This window comes from Mus pahari, chromosome 21, assembly GCF_900095145.1.
Source record: "Mus pahari chromosome 21, PAHARI_EIJ_v1.1, whole genome shotgun sequence".
NCBI lineage: Eukaryota > Metazoa > Chordata > Mammalia > Rodentia > Muridae > Mus > Mus pahari.
In genome coordinates this window covers 2,969,324-2,996,642 of record NC_034610.1, presented here as the reverse complement: position 1 = coordinate 2,996,642, position 27,319 = coordinate 2,969,324, and the positions used below count along the sequence as shown (strand labels likewise).

The following is a 27,319-nucleotide window of genomic DNA, read 5'->3' as shown; positions in this document are numbered from 1 at the left end:
TCCACGTCTGTCTCTAACCCTCCTTCCACGTCTGTCTCTAACCCTCCTTCCACGTCTGTCTCTAACCCTCCTTCCACGTCAGTCTCTAACCCTCCTTCCACGTCTGTCTCTAACCCTCCTTCCACGTCTGTCTCTAACCCTCCTTCCACGTCTGTCTCTAACCCTCCTTCTCTGTGTCTGTCCCTTTAACAATGCATTACTCCTTAGTACTGAAAAGACTCCAAGTTTTCTTTTAGTCATCACGTATGTGTTGTGGTGGCAATAAATAGCACATTATTATTATTTATAATTACTCTATTCAGCATCTTAAACTCACTCATAATCCCATATGTGGCCACATAATAGAATATAAGGTTTGTAAACTTTCTAGCAGGAATACAAGGTTTCTGAGTATGCAGTGACAAAAACTAATCCAAAATCAGACACCTAACAGGACCCTGGTGTTCCTGCCGGAGCCTGCCTATGCTACATGGCAGAACTTCCCTATAGTCTTGGCTCTGCACATGTAATATACACACTTGAAGTGTGCACAGCCAGTCATGCCATGTGCTACCAATGCGTGCCGCCTGAAGCATCTGCACTCACGTTTGAGACTGCTTTATGTTACAAACTGAAGTGTTCTTACTGCACAAGCAAAGCTTTCTCCTGCTGCAGAAATAATCACTACAAAGCGGACTCCTCCCCTTCTCTACTACCGTCCTTCAGCGTGCACCGTATCACAGGAACACAGCACAGACTACTAGAGTACTTGGTTACGGAAACTGCTATTTGAGTTTCTATCGTGTAGAACCCAGGGCCACCAGCCCAGGAATGGCACCACACACAATGAGCTCGGGCCTCTCCTGCTGTTCACTAATTAAGAAATGCCCTACAGCTGGATCTTATGGAGGAGTCTTCTCTATTGAGGTTCCCTCCTAGTCTGTGTCAAGTTGACCTTAGACAGCACAGTGTGCACGTTCTCACTAGCACTAACTTGTCTCTTTGACAGTAGACTCCTCATCAGAAGATGGCATGTACAGTGGTTGTGATGTGCATTTCCATGATGACTACTAATTTTGAACATTTCTTCATATACCTAATGTCTACTGTATGTTCTCTTCTGAGAAATATTTATTTAGGTCTATGGTCCAGTTTTTAATTGGACCATCTTAGGTTTTGTTTGTTTTGCTGTTGTATTCCTTGTGATTCTAAATATTAACCTCTTGTCAGATGTTTATATTGCAAACATCTCTCACTCAAAAGACTGTCACTTCCTTTGTTATATAAAGCTTTCCAATTCAATACAATCCTGCTTGGTTTTACTTTTGCTTCCTGTGTTTTGGAGGTGTTATCCCCACACCCAAAGAAACAAGAGCTACTGGCAATCTCACAGAAAAGGTAATATATGATGTTCAAATGAATTGACTGAGTTTCCTATTTTAGCACAAGGTGGTAAGAATACATGGTATCTGCTAAGCAGAAGCAGGAAGATCATGAGTTCAAGTCAGCAGAACCTATACATATTTAGACAGGCCCTGTCTGAAAGGACCAAGGGCTAAAAGTGTACCTCCATGAGTCAATTCTCAGCAACTCTAGCTCACTTACCACCACTACAGCGTGTACGTGTGTGTGTGTGTGTGTGTGTGTGTGTGCACACAAGAGTGTGTGCACATGTGACTGCCTGCCTGCCTGCCTCTCTGTCTCCCTCTCCCCACACTGGAGAAATAAAGAAGGAAAACAAGTACTAAATGCTAGGAAAGAAGAGCAGGCACAGAGTGTCTTTGGGGGACTGTTTTAGAATTGCCAAGAGATGCCAGCTCTATTTACTAAAAGGGAGCTCTCAGATTGCTTGAAGCTGAGCAGCATTTTGGCCACACCAGTGACTGAAGCACCTTTTCATCAGACCCTCTCAGATGATGTGCCTGGCACAGCCATCCTTGGTGACTCACACTGTAAAAGAATGCGCCCACTGTCCCACACCATTTTGAGATAATGGCCTTGTGATCGTTTCCTGAAAAAGAACCTGCTAGGACACTACTTAGCTTTTGTCAAATGCTTTACTACTTTGTGACAACAAATTGCATGCTCTAAGCAAGGATTATTTGTTGCTCCATCTAAAACAGCAATGCTTGTCTTTGAGTTGGCTTCCAGGACACTCCTCCAAGCTGCAGAGCTGCTTTTTCCACCAGACACTTCCCAAGTGTACTAATAAGCTCACGCTGTGTCCATCAGTAATCAGCATAATCTGTGTGTGGCTTTTTAAAACCAATATTATCAAAAGCAAACAAGACGCTTCTGCATAGATGTCAGTATTTAATCTACTCAATAGGTTCTAAGGTTTGAAGAACCAGTTTTGAACAGAAAAAGAAGAAAAAAATGACAACTGTGTCACAAGCTATAGTAAGTACTACAATAGCAGCTGCAGGCACAGGCCCTGTGAACTCTGAGTGCTGGCAGATGTTCTGTGGTACACGTCAGCTCACCTGTCCCCAGGACTCACAGCCCTCTACCGTTCCTGTTTCTCACATGTGTGGCTATTCTAAACTCTCTATAGAAAAAAAGAAAAAAAAAAGAAAAAGACTGATGTGACAGGTTATCAATGGCACAGCTGCCAGATGGAGGTAACAGGGACTGACTGGAGTGTGGCCCTGCTGAGAAAGGACGGTGCTGGGAGCCCCTGTGGTGGGTCAGCCTGCTCCCTGGCTGGTAGGGTGTGTCTTTCAAACAATAATAAAGTCTGGGCTGCTGGGGAATAAAATATCAACACATAGATTTTTTTCCAAAGAGAAATAGGTTAGTTTGGAGGGTTTTTTTTTGTTTAATGTTTAATGTTTTTTGTTTTTTTCTGGTCTGGGTCATTTTTTTTCTTTGTCTAGAAACAATGTGGCACAATGTTTTAGAAGGAAAATGGGATTTGAGTTCTCAATTTAACACCTTCTTGGGCAAGTTATTGAACATCTTGACCTGGATTTTTTTTCTCTTCTATTGAGAACAGCAAATTTTTAGAATATAGTTCCTGTGATGTGTAAGAGACAAAAACATGAAATAAAGCCACTTAAGGCATATGTCTTAGTTATTACTTCTAAGGCCACTGCTATGAAGGGACGCACTTAGTTGGGGTCACTCTGGCAGGCAGCATGGTAGCCTGCAGGCAGGTGCTAGAGCAAGAGCTCCATGCTCAACTAGGCCCTGTGAGGGGCTTCCATGGGCACCCCCTTGCTTCCGTGCCCACCCCCTTGCTTCTGTGGGCACTCTTGTGCTTCCATGGGCACTCCTGTGCTGGTCTCTATGATTGTCCCTCAGAGTCCACTCACCAAGCGGAGAGTTTTATTGCTCTTTTCTGGTTTCAATTGGTTTGGCCACCCACTGTTATCTTCAGCTCCTTTCTGATATATTATGTCTTTACTCTTAGAAAACACACCAGGGACTTCCTGCTACAGAAGTGGACCTTGGACTGGTCTGGCTTGCCCTCAGCTCCTACTCTCCAGGGTAAGGATGTCTGGCACTCCTCCTGTTTTGTGTTTAATGAGACTCATCAAAGGCAGCTCTTGTTCTCACAGAGCTGCTGAGGAAGGTTCTCGCACAGTTTTAACTATTTCCCTGTGACTATCCTAACTGTATATTTCTATCTACTATGTTCTCACCTACTACTTAAGCTATGAGCTTCTAATGTATGAAAGATAGAGACCATTACCATGACATAAAATTCCAAGGTATTAAGATATTATTGTCAGTACTGATTAGGCAGAAGGTCACACAGGATGTCAGCACTGCCTTTGTGAAAACAGAACATTCTTTTTTCCGTGTGAGAGTGTATTCATTTAGTAGATGATGCATAATGTGATCCCCTGACCCTGATAAAGCCACATCTGCCTCCATCATGCCTCAGAGTAAACAGAAGGGAAGGTACCTGCCCTGTGACACTAATCGGCTGTTTGAAGGAGAACTACAACTGTAGCAGTCTGCAAAATCATGTTGCTCTACAAGGCCAAGGAAGGGCTGAGCTCTGCAGTCAGACAGCCTAAGTCAGAGCTCAGCCCCTGATGTCTAAAGGCAAGGGAGTTCTGGCCACCTGTTTTCTCATCTATAATACGGTGACAGTAATGACCCTGTCTCAGAACTAAATCAAAGCCTGAATGAAAAGTGTCTAAGATACTGCTTAGACTTAGCAGCTGTCGCTACACGTGCCCTGCAGGTTCTCAGAGCTACTGCCTCAGACTCAAAACAGTAGCCGTATGGCATCCCAAAGTCAAGTGCCGACAAGGTGTGGAGGGAGCAACTCTATGAATTCTGAGATAGATCCCTTTCCAAAGTTGCTTATTGGATCTCTTTGGTCCTGTAATCATCCAGCTAGCTAAAGTAGAGGAGTCTTTTTTTTTTTTTTTTTTTGCTTTTCGAGACAGGGTTTCTCTGTATAGCCCTGGCTATCCTGGAACTCACTTTGTAGATCAGGCTGGCCTCGAACTCAGAAATCCGCCTGCCTCTGCCTCCCAAGTGCTGGGATTAAAGGCGTGCAAAGTAGAGGATTCTTGTTTTGAATGAGTTAGTTTTTTGCCTGAAAGTATGTATGCATGCCAAGTGTTTACAAAGACCAGAAGAGGGTACTGGATCTCCTAGGACTGGAGTTACACAGACGGTGTGAGTCGCCATGTGGATATTGAGAATCAAACTCAAGTCTTCTGCAAGACAAGCAAGTGCTCTAACCACTGAGCAGTCCCTATAGTCCCCATAGGACTCTTCTTTTAAAAAAACTACTGCTGATGAGCTGTGCCCTCAGAATCAGAATGTCAAGCACTTTAAATCATCACAGAGAAAGATGGGGCAGAAGAGATGGACATATGCCATGGTGGCTTGAATAAAAGGGTCCCATAGATTCATATATTTCAATGCTTAGTCACCAGGGAGTGACACCATTTGAAAGGATCAGGAGAATTTGAAAGGATCAGGAGGAAGTGTGGTCTTAGTAGAGGAAGTTTGTCACTGGAGGTTGGGAGTGAGGACCTTGAGAGTTCAAGCCCATCTCAAGCCCAGGGTCTCTCTCTTGGCCTACAAATTAGGGTAAAATTAGGTGGGCTTTTGAAACCTCAAATCCTACCTCCAATGAGACAATTCCTCCAAAAAGGCCACACCCACTTTTTACACTTCTCAGGAAAAGCTTTCTTTAGAGAAAGATCTACCTTAGTTCTCCATCTGCCCTGGCACTCGGCATGGTGGCCTCTAAGCAGCACTGTTTCATTGGAGGAGGCCTGCCATCCACTCACCTGAGCCCCGCGGTCATTGACCAGTTCCACAGACCACCNGCCTTCATACTGAATCCACACAAAGATTCCTCCGTCTGCATCACATGTGGCCAGTTTCTGGTATGGCTCATTCCATCTCACCAGCACAACCTAGAAAAATTAGAAGATGTTAACCACAATAAAGAAAACAACTTCATTTCCTTAAAGTATTCAGATCCCAGAACTAAACAGGAAAAGGATGGGAGACTGTGGGATCAGTAGCAGGACCAGGAAAAGCCCACAAGAATCCAGACACACTTGGCAACTCCTAGAGGACAGCAGACGCCTAGGCAAACAATGAACCATGTACTGATATGAAAATGGAGCCCCCACCTGAACCCAGCACCTGCCTCTCATAGGTGTGCAAAGTTCTCATTTGCTGGTCTTGTGTTGTGGGGAAATGGCTTTCACAAAATTCTCACTTTTAAAACTTGGTATTTGCTTAGTACAGGAAAAAGAAAAGTCTTAATTTTCTCTTTTCTGAACTATCTTATTTTTGAACAGCTCAGCATCTAAACAGAGCAAATGTCAAAAACACAGTTGAAAGATTTAAGTTGCTTTTGATTTATCTGAGAGAAAGTATAAAGGTATAAGCTTCATGAGGTAGTTGAATGAGAACAGCCCCCATAGGCTCATGTACTTGATGCTTAGTCACCAGGGCATGGCACTATTTGAAAAGATTAGGACTGTAAGGTGTGGCCTTTTGAAGTAGCTGTGGCCGTGTTAGAGGACATGTCACTGGAGGGGGGATTTGAGGCTTTAAAAGCCCACACCAGGCCCAGTGTTCTTCTCTCTGCCTACAAATCGGGTACAGCACTGGTTCCTTGTTCCTTACCATGATGAGGACAATGGACTAAGTCTCTGAAGCCATAAGCAAGCCCCAAATTAAATGCTTTCTTTTATAAATAGTTGCTTTGGTCATGGTGTCTCTTTATGGCAATAGAACAGTTTCTAAAACAGTTTCTAATTTTATGAGTATGGGAACTTAATTCCTTTCATAAAAATTAATATCCTAATCTTTTAATTAAAGGTAGAAAGCCTGGGGATAGTAAGATGGCCCAGAGGGTAAAGATGCTTACTTCAAGCCTGGCAACTCAAGTTTGACCCCTGTAACCCGAGTAAAGGGTGTATAGAGGGAACCAACTACCCAAATCTGCCCTCTGACTTCCACACACGTCAGGTAGCATGTGTGCCCTCCTCATCGTAAACACACAAAAGTAATTTTTTTTAAAAAGGGAGGCAGTCCGTCAGGTGGTTTGTGAGTCTGTGTAATAAGCACTCGGCAAGTCTGGGAGCCCCAATTGAAAGTGTCAGGAGCACCTATGTAGCAGTGAGTACCTGCCTAGTCTTAAGAGCCACGAAAGCAGTACCTCAAGGGTCACCACAGTGAGAGTCACTTGCCTTATCCTAGTGACTGGGATGGACTCAGCATCATTGTTACATTCCTACTATGTGCCTAATACTCAGGTGGAAGCTATAGATCACTTCTACCACCCTCAGTCTGCTCAGAGTTAAGCTTGGAACCTAGACTACCCACAGACACACGGGCATCAGGGGTGTTGTGTGTCAGTAGAGGAGTGTCACTGATCAGCAAGATCACTCCGGTTAAGACATGAGCACTTCTTTCTCCCCAGCATTCTGTCTAACAAACTCACTACAGGGTAGCACCACTATAAATGTTCCCAAGTTCTAACCTAGGCTCTGCAGTAGAAACAAACCCAAGGGCTAATGAACCTCCTCCAATGCCAGAGCCACTTCATGCCCAGCTGTAATGCTTCCTTAGAGAGCAACAATACACAAACCACGTAACTTCTCAAAACTATGCAGTGGGTACACCTGATCTGGAGATTTTTATGTGTTTTCACAAAAAAATTAAGAGGCCCCAAAGAATAGTCAGCCTTGAGCTGAGCATGGTTTACTTACCTCAGAAATTTTTAAGAGGAAAAGATCTTTCCCTCACTAACAAAAACAAACAAACAAACAGAAGCCATCACACTGTCATCTTTTGAACCCTGGCAACCTTTAAGCTAACCCAGTTAATGGCTTGCCTCGCTACAGTCAACTTCCAAGGATGCAGATATTAACCACTCCCCACTTAGCCCCACCCAGCCTGTGCTGAGAGTTGCTGTGGCCAGCTCTGCATGTTCATTACTGCCATATTGGGCTGTGACTATTATGCAGGATCTGTGCTGCTGAGAACATCTTCAAAATGACCAGCTATTTTTAGCATATTCTAAAATAATATGTAGTTGGAAGCTTTAATCATTATTAAATTATATCTTTGGGGCTGGAGAGATGGTTCAGTGGTTAAGAGCACTGACTGCTTTTCCAAAGGTCTTGAGTTCAAATCCAAGCAACCACATGGTGGCTCACAACCATCTGTAATAAGATCTGATGCCCTCTTCTGGTGTGTCTGAAGACAGTGACAGTGTACTAATAAACAAATAAATAAATAAATCTTTAAATTATATATTTGAGCTATAAAAGTATTAAAAATGATTTTAAACTCCCAAAGGCATTTTAACAACAATAAATACTGCCTGTATGTTTAAGATAAACCAAACACTGTTAGATGACAAAGAAAGAAATTAGGCATCTTTAGCCGTAAAGAGTTCGTTTATCAAACAGATATGAGGAGAGGACCATCACAGGTATGGACAAGAGAGCAAAAAAGTAAGATTCACACATGTAAATCTAGTTTGTTTGTATGTTTGTTTAATTCATTTGATTTTTTTTTTAAAAAAAAATCAACAACTTAAATCTGACATCTGGATGCATAAAATTCAAAACTTCCTTTTTTTTATTATTTTCTTTATTTACATTTCAAATGCTATCCCGAAAGTTCCCTATACCCTCCTCCTGCTCCTGCTCCCCTACCCACCCACTCCCACTTCTTGGCCCTGTCCTTCCCCTGTGCTGGGTCATATAAAGTTTGCAAGACCAAGGGGCCTCTCTTCTCAATGATGGCCGATTAGGCCATCTTCTGCTACATATGCAGCTAGAGACACGAGCTCAGGGGGTACTGGTTAGTTCATATTGTTGTTCCACCTACAGGGTTGCAGCCCCCTTCAGTTCCTTGGGTACTTTCTCTAGCTCCTCCATTGGGGGCCCTGTGTTCCATCCAATAGCTGACTGTGAGCATCCACTTCTGTGTTTGGCAGGCACTGGCATAGCCTCACAAGAGGCCACTATATCAGGGTCCCTTCAGCAGAATCTTGCTGGCATGTGCATTACTATCTGGGTTTGGTGGCTGATGATGGGATGGATCCCCGGATGGGGTAGTCTCTGGATAGTCCATCCTTTCATCTTAGCTCTAAATTTTGTCTCTGTANCTATATCCTTTCATGGGTATTTTGTTCCTTATTCTAAGGAGGAATGAAGTATCCACACGATGGTCTTCCTTCTTGGTTTTCTTCTGTTTTGCATAATGTATCTTGGGTATTCTAAGTTTCTGGGCTAACATCTGCTTATCAGTGAGTGAGTGCATATCTAGTGACTTCTTTTGTGATTGGGTTACCTCACTAAGGATGATATCCTCCAGATACATCCATTTGCCCAAGAATTTCATAAATTCATTGTTTTTAATAGTTGAGTAGTACTCCATTGTGTAAATGTACCACAGTTTCTGTATCCATTCCTCTATTGAGGGACATCTGGGCTCTTTCCAGCTTCTGGCTATTATAAATAAAGCTGCTATGAACATAGTGGAGCATGTGTCCTTATTACNAGTTGGAAGATCTTCTGGGTATATGCCCAGAAGAGGTATTGCTGGNTCCTCCGGTAGTANTATGTCCAATTTTCTGAGGAACCNCCAGACTGATTTCCAGAGTGGTTTTACAAGCTTGCAATCCCACCAGCAATGGAGGAGTGTTCCTCTTTCTCCACATCCTTGCCAGCATCTGCTGTCACCTGAATTTTTAATCTTAGCCATTCTGACTGGAGTGAGATGTAATCTCAGGGTTGTTTTGATTTGCATTTCCCTGATGACTAAGGATTCAAAACTTCCTAATAGTTAATTTTAAAAAAGCCCAATGTCTTTGCTTCTTAGATCTGACAGTGATGTGGCCTGAGCATGGCAATACACAAATATGTGGGCCCTAAGCTGGTCTCTAGTTGGGAGACTTTACCCCCAGGAGCCCACACCCATTGCAGAATGGCTACCAAGGAACAGAATGTGATAAACAGGAACACCGTATTCACGAATGGTCAGTTTTAAGTCATTTTCCTAGGTGAGCATGGTGAGCATTCACCTACTGTAAGGCTTCTTTCTACAAAATGCATGCTTTTACCACTAGCAGCCACTGCCATGTATAACATATTCAGTTACCATCAAGAAAACACCTCTTCGTGGAAATAATCTAAAGTCATAGAATGACACAAACATAACTGAGCAGAGGCAAAACCTATTTAAAATTATCCAATGTTAAAGTAAAATTTATCTTTTTAAAAAAATATTCTTCNCCCCCCCCCCCCACACACACACTAACTTTCTGTCTTCACGAACAGCAGAACAGGGAATCATATGGTTGTGAGCCACCATGTGGTTGCTGGGAATTGAACTCAGTACCTCTAGTGCTCTTAAACCAGCTCTACAGCCCCAAGGTGTTTTTTTTTGTTTTGTTTTTAAATATTTTAAGATAACACAGTTGCTACTGTTGGGTAAACAATGCACTCTGACTCAGTTTGATCCTTCTGGAATTCTGAATTGAGATGTGGCAGTAATTGGAAATGTGGTCCTAGCATGCTTCTTTACCCCAAGTTCTAATTGGCACGACTGAGTAGGTGGTAGGCAGAGTTGGAAGCAGAAGACTTTGTGAAGTAGAAGGGCTGGTGTTTGCTTGACTGGTGCACTCTCATTTCCTCTCCTGTCTGCCGTGCACAGCTGCTGCCTTATCTCCCAGTAGCTTACTTCCTGCTCTCTGCAGCCTGCCAGCCTACTTGGCTACCTTAGGACATACCAGAGTGTTGAGGAATGACCAGGCAGGGTCAGCCAGGACCTCAGCTGCCCAGATTGTCTAGTTAGGTGCTATGGATCCCCTGAGGCATCCTAACCATGGCTTTCCTGCCCTTCTAAAGGGAACAGGATTCATTCAGTCTGCACCAAAGGCCTCCCCCAGCTAGGGGGTTAGCTGAAGGCTGCATTCATCGGGTAGAAAAAAAAAAAGTGAGCTAAGTTTTAATTCATGCCTTTGAGCATTCAAAAAAAAAAACCAAACAAACAAACAAACAAACAAAACCACCCTATGGCCATCTCATATAAGATGCAGCCTACCATTTTATAGCATGGCAGCCACAAATATTTATTGAAAGTTATTAAAGTCAGAATAAAAGCACAGGACAGGACCTCTGGAAGCATACTGGGATTCTAAGCTGAGGTGCAAGCATGCTAGGTCACTTCCTCTAACTAGAATTACTTCTAGGGAAAGCAAAGTAAGTGCCAATTAGTGCCAATGCTCGGCTGCCGAAGTAGCACCCTCCAAACTGTGGGCACGCACACACGGGAAGTGACTCCAGTGAGCAACCACATCACCAATGTTCAGGAACTTTCCATTTAACCTAAAAAGAACACGATTTGAACAACAACAAAAAAAGCCTTATAACAGTCCCGTGATAATCACCACCCAATTTATCTAATCCTATGATTTATTAAGTGAAACAACAGCAAGTTGAACTACACAAGCCATGATAGTTATTTTAACTATCATTATGGAAATGGCTATATTAACAAGAGAAATCAGCAGATTCAATGCAATTCCCATCAAAATTCCAATAACATTCTTCACAGAACTTAAAACAAAAACAACAACTAACTTCTACAAAGCAACACAAAAATCCATCCACAGTCAAAGTTCTAATCGGAACGAACAGCCTTAAGGTATCATGCAACCTGAGCACAAATGACACAACAGAGCTACAGTGACAGACAGTGTGGGGCCAGTACACAAACAGCTATGGAGACCAATGAAACAGAAAGACCCCAGAATAAACTCCAACAGTTACAGCCACCTAACTCTTGACAAAGATGTCAAAGACATACACTGGGGAATAAGTCTATACAATAAACGGTGCTGGCTATAGACTTGGTACCCAGCTGCAGAGGGACAGGTAGATTACATCTCCTACCCTGTACGAGAGCCAAGTCAAATGCATCACAGACAGAATGTAAAACCTGAAATGTTGAAACTGCTAGAGAAAATACTTCAAGACACAAGCATAGGCAAGAACTTTCTGACTAGGGCTCCAATAACCCAAAAGTAACTAAACAACTGACAAATGAGAGTCCATGAAAATAAAAAGCTTCTGCATGGTGAACAAAAACATCAGCAGAGTGAACACTTCAACACAGAGAAAACCTCTGCAGCTACACTTCAAACAGAGACACAGTGTAAGACTATACATGTATTTTTAGACTGCCAAAACCACTGGCCAGCTAGAGGTCTCGGCTGGTAAAGGACTTGCTGCAAAACCTGCTGACCCAAGCTTGACCCTGACACGCATATAGAAGAGAACTGACTTCTGCAAGCTGACCTCTGAGTCCCACATTCCAACTATGCCATTCATGGGAGCACGTGTGTGCTTACAAGCACAATAAATCAACAAACAAAAAAATATAGTTGAGGGAATAGAAACTGATGCAGAACCTATGGAAATCACTAACATGTAACCCAGCTGTACTACTGGTCCTGAGAATTTAACCAAAGCATGGCAAACCCTACCACAGATACTCGCACTTCCATGTGAACTGATACTCTGTTCACAATAGCAAGGAAATGAAATCAGCCTAGATGTCTATAAGCACATGGAATGGATCATGAAAACATGGCACATACTCTGAAGCCCCATTCAGTTGCAGAGAAAAAGGAAATCTAAAAAGCTGGAGGAAAAAATGTATCTCAAATTATTATACTGAAGAAACTTCTACACAAAAAGACAAATACTGCTTGTCCTCTCGCGTATGTGTATACCAGCTTTTAGTTTTGTTTTTTTTTTTTTTTTTTTTTTTTTTTTTGGATTTTCGAGACAGGGTTTCTCTGTATAGCTCTGGCTGTCCTGGAACTCACTCTGTAGACCAGGCTGGCCTCGAACTCAGAAATCCACCTGCCTCTGCCTCCCAAGTGCTGGGATTAAAGGCGTGCGCCACCACGCCCGGCTAGTTTTTTTTTATGTATGTGGGCTTGAGTGTGGATACAGGTCATGACACTAGGCCAGAGAACATAAGAGAAAAAGGTTTTAAGGAGGCAGGGGTTGGGGTAACTGAAGCCACGTGCCGTGAAAGCAGAAAGGGAGCTACTAGGAATGGAAGAATACAAGTGGCGAGGGAAGGAAATGGGGCACAGGGTGGAGTGTACGGCAAGATGATCAGCCAAAACAAAGTGTGAAATCCCATCATTATATAATTACATATAAATCAGAAGCAGCTAGATTATACTGTTTCTGTATTTTTGGAAGACTGATTTCATATTCATGAATGCTGTGTACATCCCTTCAAGTAAAATACTGCTCTTGAAATAAAAACAGAAATTGCTCATCACAGTACTCACTGGGGTTATTCAGATGGAACTCTGGCCCAAAAAACATGTACAGTTCTGTATAAAACATGAGCTACTAAGTTCTATGTAAATTCACTGTATTATCAACTGCTTAAATCAAGAGTGACTCTGACCAAAATTCCTCAAGGGATGAGGTCAGCAGAGAGTAGGACAAACACAAAGGGACCTACGTTCTGGATGTTGCGTGACAGGGGCTACTGTAACAACTATAACCACAGCTACTATGCAGTGGGTGCCAATACTTGGCTTGCTTCTCTACTAACAACATTATATACAATTTCTCATTTAACTGCAGGGGTTCTCTCCAATAATAAGAATTAGAATTTGCCTTGCTTTTTAGTGATACAAAAACTAAGGCAGCAAAGACTTCATAATTTGAAATCTCAACTCAGTGGTGGGGCCGTATGTGAAGCCTGGTGGTCTAAAACAAGAGAGCCCATAGTCCTTAGCAGTCTCCTGCCTCTCCCTACAATTTTTTCAAATCAGATCCAGGAGAACTAAGAAAAGTGTAAAAACATCAAACCATAGAACATTCCCATTAAGCAAAATTGTACAGGTATTATGTGTCAAAGAAAAGTTCTGAAGTAAGAAAATAAAATGGAAAAAATAAACTAAACCCTAGAAATAGCAAACACACTCAGATTTGTACAGACACCCACTGTTTCAGGCTGTCTGACAGTCTTGACCTCCATGAGGAGAAATGTCTAGTCCATCCAGGTGTTGATCGAAAGTACCGTAACAACCCACCTGCCGAGCACCAAGCGGCAGGCAGGTCCTGGGGCCTCCATTCTTCTACTGCTGGGGACTGCTCTAAAGGGGGACACCAAGATCCTTCTAGAGCCTGTACAGGGCTCTGAGAGACAAGCGCACCTTTCCTTCTGAGCTGCTACTGTAGGGATACTAGACTCCGCTCCACTCTGAATTTGGGTTGGCCCTATCAAAGGATATTAAAATGTGACCCTCAAGGAAGCTACAGAGCACTGTTGCAGTCTTAAAAAGGGACTGGAAATTCTTTCTCTTCTGGTACTGGGCTGGTTATGGTAAAAGTTGGTTATGAGAAAGCTGTTCCAGCACCTCGCCTCCACCTTTTCTGTACACTGAGTTCTGCCCGTGTCTGTCTGCCCTTTCAAGCTTCTCCATCGCAAACTGAACCACCCTAACAGCCTCACCAGAAGCTGAGCAGGTGCTAACAACTGCTCCCAGATCTCTACAACTGTGAGCTAAAAGAATTCTTTTCTTCATAACCTACCGTCAGGTGTTTTGTTAATAGCAACCCAAAGAAAATCATGAAACTTACCATGAATAAATTGTATTTCATTGTTTTTATGTGCATGAGTGGTTTTGCCTGCATGTGTGTCTGTATACCACATGCATATCTGCTGCCTGTAGAGGCCAGAAGAGTTGCATCCCCTAGAACTGGAATTCAGTTATGAGCTGCCCTGTGGGTTCAGGGAATCAAATCCAGGCCAAACTTAAAAAAAAAAAAAAAAAAAAAAAAAAACGGCTAGAACTGGCTCTTAACTACTGAGCCAAGTCTCTAGCCTCAGACTTAAAGCATCTGGGTAATTTTTTAGCTAATTTATTGTAATTCTTACAATCAAGATATTATTTTATGGTGTGTTTGAGCTTGTTCTGCTATTAGCTGAGCTGTATGTTATCATTTCTGATGGTAAGATTACTTTGGTGAGGGGATAAAAATTTAGAATAATTAAAGAATTCTGAAAAGGACCTTCCTGGGTATGGTTGTACATTCTACAAGCCAACAGCAGGGAAGCTACCACTGGAGAACTGGGGGCCTGGGTTATGAAGCAAGGTTGAGCTTACCCAAAGTGAAATCTGTGCTAACCTCAACTGTAGGGTCTGATGCCAGAAGCGGCTGACTCCAAAAGCTACACTCCTTCTATCATTCTATCACAGTGTGTTATTCTGTCCCAAATCCCAGTCTGTGAACTGCCATTTATAGCCCAAGTTCACTGGAGGGCCCCACACCAGAAGCCCTGACTGCAGGTGTGCAGAATGTAATGCCAGACAGCGTGTGCAGCAGAGAACTGCTGAGTGTGGTGCCAAGACATCCTATCTTTAACATACTGTCACCAGAAGTCCTTAAGTCTGATACTTGTTTCATTTAAGTGGCAAGAAGGATGTACGTACAAGGAAAACAAGTAGTTATGTGGGTAGTGGTGGTGGTGCACACCTTTAATCCCAGCACTCGGGAGGGAGAGGCAGGTGGATTTCTGAGTTCAAGGCCAGCCTGGTCTACAAAGTGAGTTTCAGGACAGCCAGGGCTATACAGAGAAACCCTGACTCAAAAAAAAAAAAAAAAAAGAAAAAAGAAAAAAGAAAAAAAGAAAAAGAAAAGAAAAGAAAAGAAAGAAATGGAATACAACTTATATTCAGAATTTATACTTTCTAGAAGAAAACAACAGAGTTTTGCTTTTGTTTAACCAACTGTGGCAGGGGCTGGGTCATAACCCAGCATTAATCTCAGAGTTCCTAAGTCCACCTCTGGGAAGTCTTTCATGTAGTTCATTTGCTTTGTCATTACTTTGCATTGAATATACTCCAGATGATTTCTGACCATCCTCTGAATCAATAACCCTCTCAGGCTCCCAAGCCCAAGAATGTGTTATTCTAGAAGTCTTCAAGCACAGCTCTGTTCAGGTCAATGCTGCAGAACAGGTGTACTCAGAGTTATAATGAATGCCACCTCAGCCCAACTCAGACGTGGCTGATCCCTGTCAACAAATCCAGATGACCAAATGCCTGGTCTGAAAAAAAAAGATTCAACTAATACCAGTGGGGAGGTGTGGGGGGGAGGGAAGGAGGAAGGGAGGGAGGAGAGAGAGAGAGAGAGAGAGAGAGAGAGAGAGAGAGAGAGAGAGAGAGAGATGCATCTTTATAAATAAACCTTTAACAGGTTTGAAGTCCTTATGCTAAAAGTAAAATTCTTATCTGGGAATAGCATTGAGAACCATCCTCCTAGCCACTGGAGGAAGGTTGAGGCAAGTAGATCATGAATCCATAGAGCTGACATGCAGAACCCCAGCACATAGGCTCTGGTCGTCTTCACAATCAGTCACTGTTAGCGTTCGTCTGCATCCCCAGACCTTGGGCTACTCTGTCATGTGGACCCTGACATCTTCATCCTGAGTGTGCAGCAGTTTTCTGTCTGCTCTAGGACACCATCAGCACATTTCTGCTAACTTAAGTTTAATTTCCTTCCTGTCAGCCATGACCTTGAACTACCAGACAATTCAAAACTGCACCTAAAGATAAGATTATTGAAAAAGGTGTGACACTGTTTCTGAACCACTTTCATTTTGATCATACATTGTAATCCTCGCAACAGTTCCATAGAACAGGTATGATCATGGTCAGACGATAGCAGGGAACTAGTATAATTTACAAAGTAGAGCAGAAATGCCTGTTGGACTATGTATTGAACACATGGCTCTATTCTGAGGGATGGAAGCTGCACAACGAGGAACAGGCTAGGTCTGAAGTCACAAGACAGGGCTTGGGTTCAGGTTCTGAATCTTACTGGCTGTGGGACTGGGAAATGGGCTGATCTGAGCCTCTAAGTCTACAAACTGTTTCTTAGGACCCACTATAACTAAACTGGCCATGACACTGACCTCTGACACCAAGTTCTTACTGCATTTGGGACATAGCATCATTCCCTCCTGACTTGCTAAGATTAATAGATTTATTATGCACTTTGACTCATTTATGTGAGAAAGATATTTTCCTGATTAACCAATCACCCTTTAGTGTAAAGACACTTTATAAATGCCAGAGTTAATGATCCATAAGTCTTGCGGTTTAGTAATGAAGTATCAGTGATGATATGGGAAGTGACATTTGTCCAGGTTTCCTAAGTGGCTTCCCTAGCATCACAGTGTTTAAAGTATCAAATTTTACTCTTCCTGTACCTCTATGGGAGAACGATCTATTACTATCATTTCAGAGCTGAGAATCTGGCTCATAAATTTAAGGTAATTTCACCCAAGTATAATCAGCAAGAGAGAGGTCACCCAAGGTCTTCTGCTTTGCCACTCTCTGTTCTGCCTAGCAAATGGACAGTGAAGAGGAAAGGTCACAGGGACATCTACAATGCTAGAAAGCTATCCCCACAACTGCGGCTGAGAACGAGTCCTCGCAGCCTCATGAGTCATGAAGCCACTGCCTGCCAGCCCTTCGAGAGGCCCATAATATCAGCACGCACAAGGACTTTTGAGAGACCCCAAAACTAAACAAACACACATATACAGAAGGGTTTCTTGATAACACAACAGCCACCCAGTCAGACACATTGTCAAAACCATGTTTAGGTTTTACACTAAAGACCATAATGAATCCTTTGGAATCATCTAAGGAATACAGGAGACAATAGTGCACCTAGGTGTCAAGTCTACATGATGTTGCCACCTCCACTCCATGTTCCTGCTTCTTTTAGACCAGATACCAAAAATAAAGATGAATGCATCATGCTCCCTAAGTAGATGGAGTTTCCCGCTCAAGGGAGAGAGGTATGCAAGTGTAAATGAGTTACATGCACTAACAATGAGGGTGCCAAATCCAAACAAACAGAAGTTAACATTCAATTTGTTCTAATTAAGATTTCATTAGAAAATATTTAATGTAAGGTTCAAAAAAAAAAAAAAAAAAAAAAAAGACGAAAAAAGAGAAAAAAAAAAAAAAAAAAATAGAGGTTTGCTGGGGCTGGAGAGAAGGCTCAGCAGTTAAGAGCACTGACTACTCTTCCGAAGGTCCTGAGTTCAAATCCCAGAAACCACATAGTGGCTCACAACCATCTGTAATGAGATCTGATGCCCTCTTCTGGGGTGTCTGAAGACATCTACAGTGTACTTATATATGATAATAAGTAAATCTTTTAAAAAAAAGATTTGCTACTTTTATTTGTTCCTACAGACTGGCATGAATTTATATGCACCATATTTTGATGCCCATGGATCCCAGAGAGCACTGGATTCTCAGAACTGGATTGTGAACAGCCATATAGATGCTGGGAACCAAACCTGGGTCCACTACAAGGGCAGCAAGCACTTGTGACTACTGAGTCGCCTCTTCAGCCTGCTCTGCTCTGAGCATCTGGAAGGATAAATGGAGTAACACGACTTCTCGGATTAAGGAGGGCACATGAACTGCTCTTTCTACACAGGAAAGGGCAGATTCTATCCACACAGCAAGTCAAAACTTCAGTCTCTTCAACTCAAATAAGCAAGCCCAGACATGCGAAAACAAAAAACAAGGCCTCATGTTTGAATACAAACTATCACCAACTATCCACACTTTTAAAAAAATTATGTTTTAAATGTATATGAGTGCACTGTAGTATCTTCAGACACACCAGAAGAAGGCATGGGATCCCATTACAGATGGTTGTGAGCCACCATGTGGTTACTGGGAACTGAACTCAGGACCTCTGGAAGAGCAGTCAGTGAGCTCTGAGCCATCTCTCCAGCCCCCAATTATTCACATTTTAAAGATATTAAATCTTTGAAAATGAGTAATTTTACACTAAGTTACCAAGCAGACCCCAAAGCCTGTTCAAAAGAGGTCCAGGGGGCTAAGCCTGCACTCATCTTGTTCTGTGAGGTAACTGGGATTAATGATATGTCGCAGGTGCCTATATGCTGTGTGCTATGTTAGATTATGCCACAGGGAAGGTGTTTCACACGCCTTCTAATCCCCAAGCACCAACTTTTCAAGGATAGTTTCAGATAAAAGTATGGTGCTGGGTCAAAAACAACACAACAACAACAACAAAAATAAGAAGAAACAAAAACTCTACTTGTGTCCAAGGAAAAGTTGTGTGTCTTACTTTCTTGCCTGTAATCATTTCTCCCAAGTTAACCACAAATCAGACATAAATGTCTAAATGAATCACAAGATCGTACTGGGCCCTCTACATGGCCTGAGCAACGTGACCCCTCAGCTCACGCATGTTTCTCTGTTGCTTTCCACACAAAGACAGTGGATTTCTCCACCCTAGAGTCTAGCAAAGAGCTTGGGCTCTTGTCAAATGTAAAGTGTTCTATTAGTCATCTCCAATGGCTCTTAGAACACTGCCCTGCCTTCAGTGCAACAGTGCACACATATCAGGTTTCTGCTGGCAATTTTTTTTTTTTTTTGCTTGAAAGTTATTTGATAGGCTCAAGCAATCCATGTGAAGCACGATGCTGAACACAGAGAGGCCCCTTAAGGACTAAGAAGGATTTGTTTCATGTAATACTGTCCTAACTCTTATCCTAAGAATTGATACCCAAGTAAAGGAACTCTGTAGCCTGGGTGCTAGTGGGAAGCTGTCAGTAATTTCTGCTGAACCTATGGCAAGGACCTCAGAGTAAACTCAAATCCTAGCTGATCTCCATTTTAACATGGAATGGAAACTAAAATTAAAAACTGCCAATAAGATCTCAGAACTATGGGACACAAGAGGCTTGTCGTTTTACCTTCAAACCCTTCTGCTAGCTAGAAGACATTTTTTTCGTTAGGTTTCACTTTATTAAAATGCTACCTAGTAATAAGTACTTCCAGGTACCTTATTATCTTGTACAATAAATATCCTACACTAATAAAGATGTCTAAGAAGTACCTTCATTCACAGGGGTGGGTGGTACTGGTCCTTTTCTTCTGCTTTTAGTTCCTTGTTCTCCTGACTATCTTAGATTTTTAGCATACCATTCTTTCCATTTTCTTTTAATAGCCCTAGGGTTTCTCACCTGCCATCCCTGCCCACATTGTGACCATCTATTAGAGCACCCCTCAGTGGCTTTATCCAGGCTGCTGAATTTTTAAATCAGTCACACACAGATGGTTTTCTGCTATAACCTGAACCTTGACTCCTTTCTGAAACTGTCTCTACAAGGAGGTCAGACCAGCATCTCCAGACTTCCCAAGTTCAAAGCACAGTTCTGGAAGGCTGAACTAAATAAACATTGTAACCTATCTTTCAACCCCACTGACTTTCCTCCCCCCAGAGAACCTAGCCTGCTTCTGATACTAGAAGGAAGTTTTTCCTATAAGCTTGAATGCAACTTGGAGTCTTGAACATTCCCAGGAACTGATAAAGTTGTTGGGGTTATCAGCCAAAATGCTAAAAAGTATAAATCCTGTTGCTACACAAACAAAACAACACCCCCTGCCACACACACACACACACACACACACACACACACACACACACACACANCACACACACACACACACACACACACACACACACACACACACACACACAGCCCTGAGTCAAACACTGTCAAGCCTTGGAGACACTCCACACATCCTGAGGTCAGAGAACTGGCTCAGCTGTTAAGAACAGAGGACCTGGGTGCCATTCCCAGCACCTACATGGCAGTTAACAATTGCCTTGGAACTCTGGCTCCAGAGGATCTAACAGCCTCTCTTGTCTTCCCATGGCACTGTAGGCATGGGATGCACAAATGTACATGCAGCCAAAAACCTATACACACAAAATAAAAAGAAACATTCTTATGCAAAGCAAAAAGAGAAGCATCACTCTGAGCACTTAAGGACGCCGTTAGGAAGTGTCCCTTCTTACTAGTGCAGCAAGTGCTGGGGACAAGCTTATGAGCATTCAAGTCTCTGGAATTTCAAGGCCCTATTTCAGGATGGTTTAGGCAGGGTTTTGTATATAACCTCCCGCCCCAGCCCTCTGTGACAACGTCAGCCATAGGTTCTGCTGAGATGACCAACTTTGGTACTCTACCTTCACCACAAAGAAGTAAGGAACCACCACTCCCACCACAACCCTGCAGAGTCCAGCACTGATGCAAAAGGTTCAATGATCTGACTGAAGGCAAATCTACTCTTTCAGCTGATCAGGCCAGGAAGCTTTCTGAGTCTTCTCTACCACACCGCAAATGTGAGTCACTGGTCAATACTGCCAGTCTAGGACCACAACATATCCAAAACCAGTCACTCACCTTTGCCACCAGCTTGAGTTTCCCTAGGTAACCCCAGCAGCCTCCCTGGTCTCTCTGGCCCAGGCCAGTCTATCTCCTGTACTCATAGAGACTTATGCCCCTCTCTCTAAAAGCACATCATTATCCTGGGCATCCCTAGCATCCCTAGGAGGAAGACTCCAAAAAGCTCTATCTTGAGCTCTGTCCTAGTAGCTTTAAATGTCAATTCAACACAGCCTAGAGAAAAGAATCTCTATGAAAGCCCTGTCAGTAAGATGGCCAGTGGGTAACAACATTTGTCAAGCCTGAAGACCTGAGCTTGATCCCCAGAAACTACAGTAGAACTGACTCCCAAAAGTTATCTTCTGACGAAATGTGTCCCATGGCACATGTATGCTTGCACACAGACACATTATAAGCATCATATAGTAATAATTATAGTAATAATTTTCAGGTCTATATTTTTTTAAAAAAATCTAAAGTAGACACCAAGAGTAAATAATACACACAGAAAGACACACGCATCCTGTCCTCTGGCCACCACACACATTCATGCATGTACGTGCACACACACACAGTCAATTCTGCTATTAATCTTTCCCTTGGTGTCAGGTGTCAAGAGTCTAGCTATGCTGAGTCCACGGAATCAGACCACACACAGGGAGGCCCAGAGGCCTGAAGAGGACTTAGTTAGGCCTAGACGTCCAACACCAGGGTAAAAAGCCTTCAGGATGACCCAAGCACCACCCAACCAACGTGATTCCCAGAAGGCCTCCTAGGACTGCTCATTAGTCTGCGCCTAAGATCCCGAATGACAATGCTTTCTACTGTTCCCACCAGTATGTGCTGTGACTGCAAGCTATGCACCAGAGGGTAACTGAAGCAGTAGTGGAGTCAGGCGAGAGGGGAGAGGCCCAGAAATGAGGACATAAATCGTCAGGGTTAGCCAGAGCTCTCGCCTTCCTGAAACCCCATGCTGTTTCCCTTCTTGGTATTTTGCTTGTTTGGTTGGTTTTTCGAAACAGTTTCTCTGTGTAGCTCTGGCTGTCCTAGCTCTGTAGACCATGCTGGCCTTGAATTCACAAGAGGTTCACCTGTCTCTGCCTCTCAAGTGCTGAGATTAAAAGTTCACAATACCACCACCGGCTCTATGCAGCGTCTTACCTCTACCATTCCTTATTCCTTACTGGAGCCGGCAAACTGTCAGTATACTCCAGCACCTTTATTGCCATCAAGCCACAATAGCCTTTACTTCAGTTGTTACATCTGTCTTTTTCTCTCTTTCAGTTCCTTTAGCATGAGCCTGTGGAGCTCTTACCGTGTCCCACATTTATATATTAGTTTAAAGCTGTATACAGTGTCAAAAACCTATTATCTCAGATACTAGGGACCAGAAGTTCAAGGCCACCCTGGGCATCATAGGGAGGCTCTGTCAAAGGGAAGGAAGAAGGTAGAAAATAAAAATTTTAAGACCCCATTTAATTTTGCTTAATTTGTAGCTGAGAAACTGAATGGTTTAGCACTGAGCTTATTTATTAATAACCATAGCGAGGCCACAAGATCAGAGAAAAATCACCCTGAAAATATGAAAATTATCAAAAAATTGTTTTTAATAAGCTACTTTGAGAAAATGTCACATTTAAGATCTGTTTTAAAACAAAACTGTATGAATCCCAGAGAGAACCACTCATGAATACATTCACAGTTGCAAGGCTGAAACCATGAGTGACTGTATAACACTAGCTGGCACAGCACACTGTCCCAGATATTACTGATATTATTATTATTGTTTTGATTTTGAGACAGGGTTTCTCTGTGTAGTCCTGGCTGTCCTGGAACTCACTTTGTAGACCAGGCTGGCCTCGAACTCAGAAATCCGCCTGCCTCTGCCTCCCAAGTGCTGGGATTACAGGCGTGCGCCACCACTGCCCAGCTAGTATTACTGCTATTACTACCAAGGGAAAGGGGGAAAGGCTTCTATAGGCAACTTTACCTTCAAGGTAAACTTGAGTTTCTGAAATCACGTGGCAACTGCAGTGACAAGCTATGCTGCCTGCATCAGTGGCAGGCTACCTTCCCCCTCTGTGCCCTCTCCATCAGAAGCTGCTCTCTCCCTAAACTCTCATGATGGAATATAAAATGGAGAACTGACCCTAGAGGACAAGTGAAGTAATTATCTTTACATTTTATACCTCTTCCCTAATTGCTTTTATTCTTGGAAAATCAGCATAAATAGCAACATACTACCAACATTTGCAATTCATCACATTAATAGTTCAGTCCTAGAACAAAAATTCAGCATTTACTTCTCATCAGCATGGCATCCATGCAGGCAGACCCATCTTGCTGTTGTTAACAGAATCCTAGAAGCCCCATTAAAGCTACAGTCTGTGCAATTCCAGCTCCCAAATACTGTGATATGTCAACCTGGAAATCTGACTCTACTCCTGCAGTGAAGTAAGTGTCTTTCTAAACAAAAGAACACAACATTTCTCACACACACACACCCTGCAAGCCCAGCAAAGTCTGCCAACATTCCTGCCTCTATGGAGTCAATCTAGTCTCAAAAGATGCAAAAAACTAAATTTTAAAAAGAAAAAAAAAAAAGGGAAGAGGAAGGGAGGGGAGGGGAGGGAAGGGAAGGAAGGGGAAAGGAAAGGAAGGGAAGAGAAAGGGAGGGAGGAAAAGGAGGGAGGACTGGAGGTCTATGTCATGTTTCCAGCTGCTAGCACACAGTAGTGCCTTGATAAAACACCTGTTTAACGTATCAACAAGAAACCCTAACAGATGAGGATAATGCTAAGTCCTGAGGAGATGTCTGCATGACTGGAAGGAAAAGACAACTCAAGTAAAGGCCACTGTCTTAGTCAGGGTTTCTAATCCTGCACACACATCATGACCAAGAAGCAGTTGGGGAGGAAGGGTTTATTCAACTTACACTTCCATACTGCTGTTCATCACCAAGGAAGTCAGGACTGGAACTCAAGCAGGTCAGAAAGCAGGAGCTGATGCAGAAGCCATGGAGGGATGTTCCTTACTGGCTTGCTTCCCCTGGCTTGCTCAGCCTGCTCTCTTATAGAACCAAGACTACCAGCCCAGGGATGGCACCACCCACAAGGGGACCTCCCCCCTTGATCACTAAATTGAGAAAATGCCTTACAGCTGGATCTTGTGGAGGCATTTCCCCAACTGAAGCTCCTTTCTTTGTGATAACTCCAGCCTGTGTCAAGTTGACACAAAACTAGCCAGTACAGGTTATACAACACCAACTTCTCCATTACCAGTTTAGTCAAATGTCCCTTCTTTGAAAAGCATTAGTAGCACTAAGACAAAATTCCTATGTAGAGACACACCCTGTAACCATTAAATGTACACACACCACTTTCAAAGCCTGGTCTGTGTGCAGAGCTCCCTGGGGTAGTAAAGCCCACTCGAGTGAGTGAGGGACCCTGAACACTTTCCTTGCTGTTCCTTAGTCTCTTAGGGCTCCTCTAAGGAGTATCTCACAGGAAGCAGGGCAAAGATGTGAAAAGCCTCCTAGGTTTCCAGATAAAGCAAGCCCCTGACTCAGATGGTTGTATGGACATTCAAAAAGCACAGAAACACAACGTCAGCCAGCAAGCAATGTACAGAGAGTACCGTGGCGTCAGCAAGCACTGCCGCTGCACTCTGTGACCATCACTGTTAGTAGACCCTGCTTCCTGGTTCCAGCAAGATTTTTCTTCAACATTCACTTACAGGCCTGCCACTACCTGCTTATACATTATCTGCTTTCAAGTTCTTTCTAACTAAACAGAGTGGATTTGATCACATTATTGTGAAAATGCTATCAATAATTTCCATAATCCTGCAAAAAATCCAAGTTATCGGCCTGATTTCCTCATCCTTTATATATTTATTTCAGCCTTTTCTAAGTGCTACAATGTATGCCTTTTCATAATATGGAAATAACCAAGCAACAAAAGTAAAAACAAGTATTTCTGGTCCACTTGCTGATAGCAAAGATACAACACTTTAAAACAGTGTGAGATAATATGAAAGGAAAAGGAAAAAATTCTTACATATGGGACTGTAAGCTCCACATGCCTTGGAAGTTTTAAAGTTTGGATTATCTAGAATGTACAGAACGTGTCACCGCTGAGCTCATTTTTACTAAGAACAAGAATTCTCTACTATCTCTTTAGCTTTTCATGTGCATGGGTGTTTCGTATGTCTCTGCCCCGTGTGTGCGCCTTGTACTTATGTGGGTCAGCACTGGGTTCCCTGGGACCACTGTTACGTGTCACCATGTAGGTAACTGGGAAGGAGGGCCATCTCTCCAGCCAGGTTCTCTACTCTTGAAGCACTCTAGGTCCTTTCCAGTTACTTCATACTGCTCAAACTCTTAAAATGAAATGGATTTTTATTTAAATCTAATCTTTAAGAAATATGCTACACTGTAATATTAGAAAATATGTTGGGGCTGGCGAGATGGCTCAGCAGGTAAGAGCATTGACTGCTCTTCTGAAGGTCTTGAGTTCAAATCCCAGCAACCACATGGTGACTCATAACTACCTGTAATGAGATCTAACACCCTGTACTGGCGCATCTGAAGACAGCTACAGTGTACTTATGTATAGTAATAAATACATCTTTGAAAAAAGAAAAGAAAATATGTCAAGATGTCAGACAAGCAGTTAAGTCAGGCATAACATAAAACATTTCTGTGTTATGTGACCCAGTGGGTCCTGTAGTTCAGTGCTAATAGCTTTCAGAGAGCTTTAAATCATTCCATCTCTACAGCACTGCAGCTGTTGCTCCAACCTCTCGCTTCAGAGGACCTAAGAAGTCAAATCTGCTCGCACACAGTGCTGACTTCTGAGAACCTGCCAGCCCTTACCTGTCCTGCTACTGTTAAAGAGTTTTGCTGCTTTTAAGTTCTGTTCCAGTTATCCGACAGCTTCTTCTTTTGTCTTAAAGATAGCAGAGTGGATTTGTTTACTTATTAGTATTTCTTTGACATAAGGTCTTACTATGTAGCATAGGTTGGCCTTCAACTGACAATTCTCTTGCCTCAGACCACCAGGCACTTAGGATAGCAGGTGTGTACCACTACACCCAGCTTAATGTGGATCGTGCCTTTAAAAACTTAGAAAACAGGAAACTCAAATCTACTCCAGAAGAATGCTCGCCAGGCTTCTCTCTGCTCTGGAACGTTACCTGAGTAGTTCTTGACAGTTATATGGCAAAGGGACTTTTATTTTAACATAATGGCTTTGCAAGCTAAGGAGCTAGACACCTTACTATGGTCTCCTGTGTTATCTGTTTTTTAGGTACCAACACCCTGTGCTGTACGGATCACATTTCACCAGCTAATAATCCTACAAAATTTAAATGGTATTATCTGCATCAAATACAAGTTGTATTTCTAAGGTACAATGAGAAACTGAAGCCAGAAATATATTTAGCCTACATCGAAGAGTTCATCTGAGGCCAAAAACAGGACAAACATCAGCTAGAGCTAGAGCCAGGTCCAGCCAAGGTCACCAGACATCAGTTGTCCATGCTCCAAAAATCCCTGTTGGCCTCTTCTCTGGCTCCTGGTACTAGCATATGGATGACAGCTACTCCAAACTTCACACTCTCTCTTCTTTCAAGTTCAGTGGAAATGAACAAGGTACGCCACACACGCCCCCCCCCCCAAAAAAAAAAAAACCTTGACAGGCTGTTCAAAGTTTCTCTGCATCTCACTGATCTGAGTCATTTGATGCCATTTCACTGATGCCAGGAACACAGACCACCACCTAAGCCTGGGTTATCATCAACTACCTGAAAGGGGACAGAAGTCTCAGCAGGAGCCCCAGCTTCAGGGTGGGACTTGAATGAAGGATGGGTGATACTGGGCTTCTTAAACAACAGAAGTCAAACAATGCTGTATCCCTAGCAGAGAAAATGAAGACGGAGGAGACTTAAATTAATTGCTGTCAAAACTACTTTGATCCCACTATCATCTTGTCACTGCCACACAACTTACTCTTACAAATCAGAGAGGGTACTACTGCTTAACTACAGATCTGGGTTTTGAATCCATTTTACAGTAAACATTTTAAGGATAAACTCCATATGTAGCTCATAACAGTGCTGATCAGAACAGAAGTAAGATCAAGACAAACCTAAAGTGAAAGCAGGCGATGTTTGTGCTCTTCGTATTTACGGACTGAATGCATGTACACGATACAAAATCACAATGTAGAAAAAGATGCAGAGGAAAAAAGCTCCCTCTCGTCCTAACTCCTTTTGCAGAGACAACCACCGTTACTAGTCTCCTGCACAACCCATGCTAGAGATAGTCTATATATACAGAAACATGAAGACGGGCTTCCTAGGAACAAACAGTACCACCACGTATTCTATACCTCGTCTTTGAAAATACAGCAGCTTTCCCCTTTGAGGAGTGTTGGGGAAGATGTCCAAGTAGGATAAAGGGGCTGAGGAGTGTTAGGGAAGATGTCCATGTAGGATAAAGGGGCTGAGGAGTGTTGGGGAAGATGTCCAGTGTAGGATAAAGGGGCTGAGGAGTGTT

General features: G+C 42.9%; 1 protein-coding gene across 1 annotated transcript in view; it reads right to left on the bottom strand.

Moving 5' to 3' along the window:
- Window positions 1-27,319, bottom strand: part of Tulp4 (TUB like protein 4) — a 116,582-nt gene that overhangs the window by 51,119 nt on the left and 38,144 nt on the right. Inside the window, 1 exon segment of the mRNA XM_021221738.2 lies at window positions 5,241-5,369. Within this exon segment, the coding sequence (XP_021077397.1) occupies window positions 5,241-5,369 (129 nt within the window).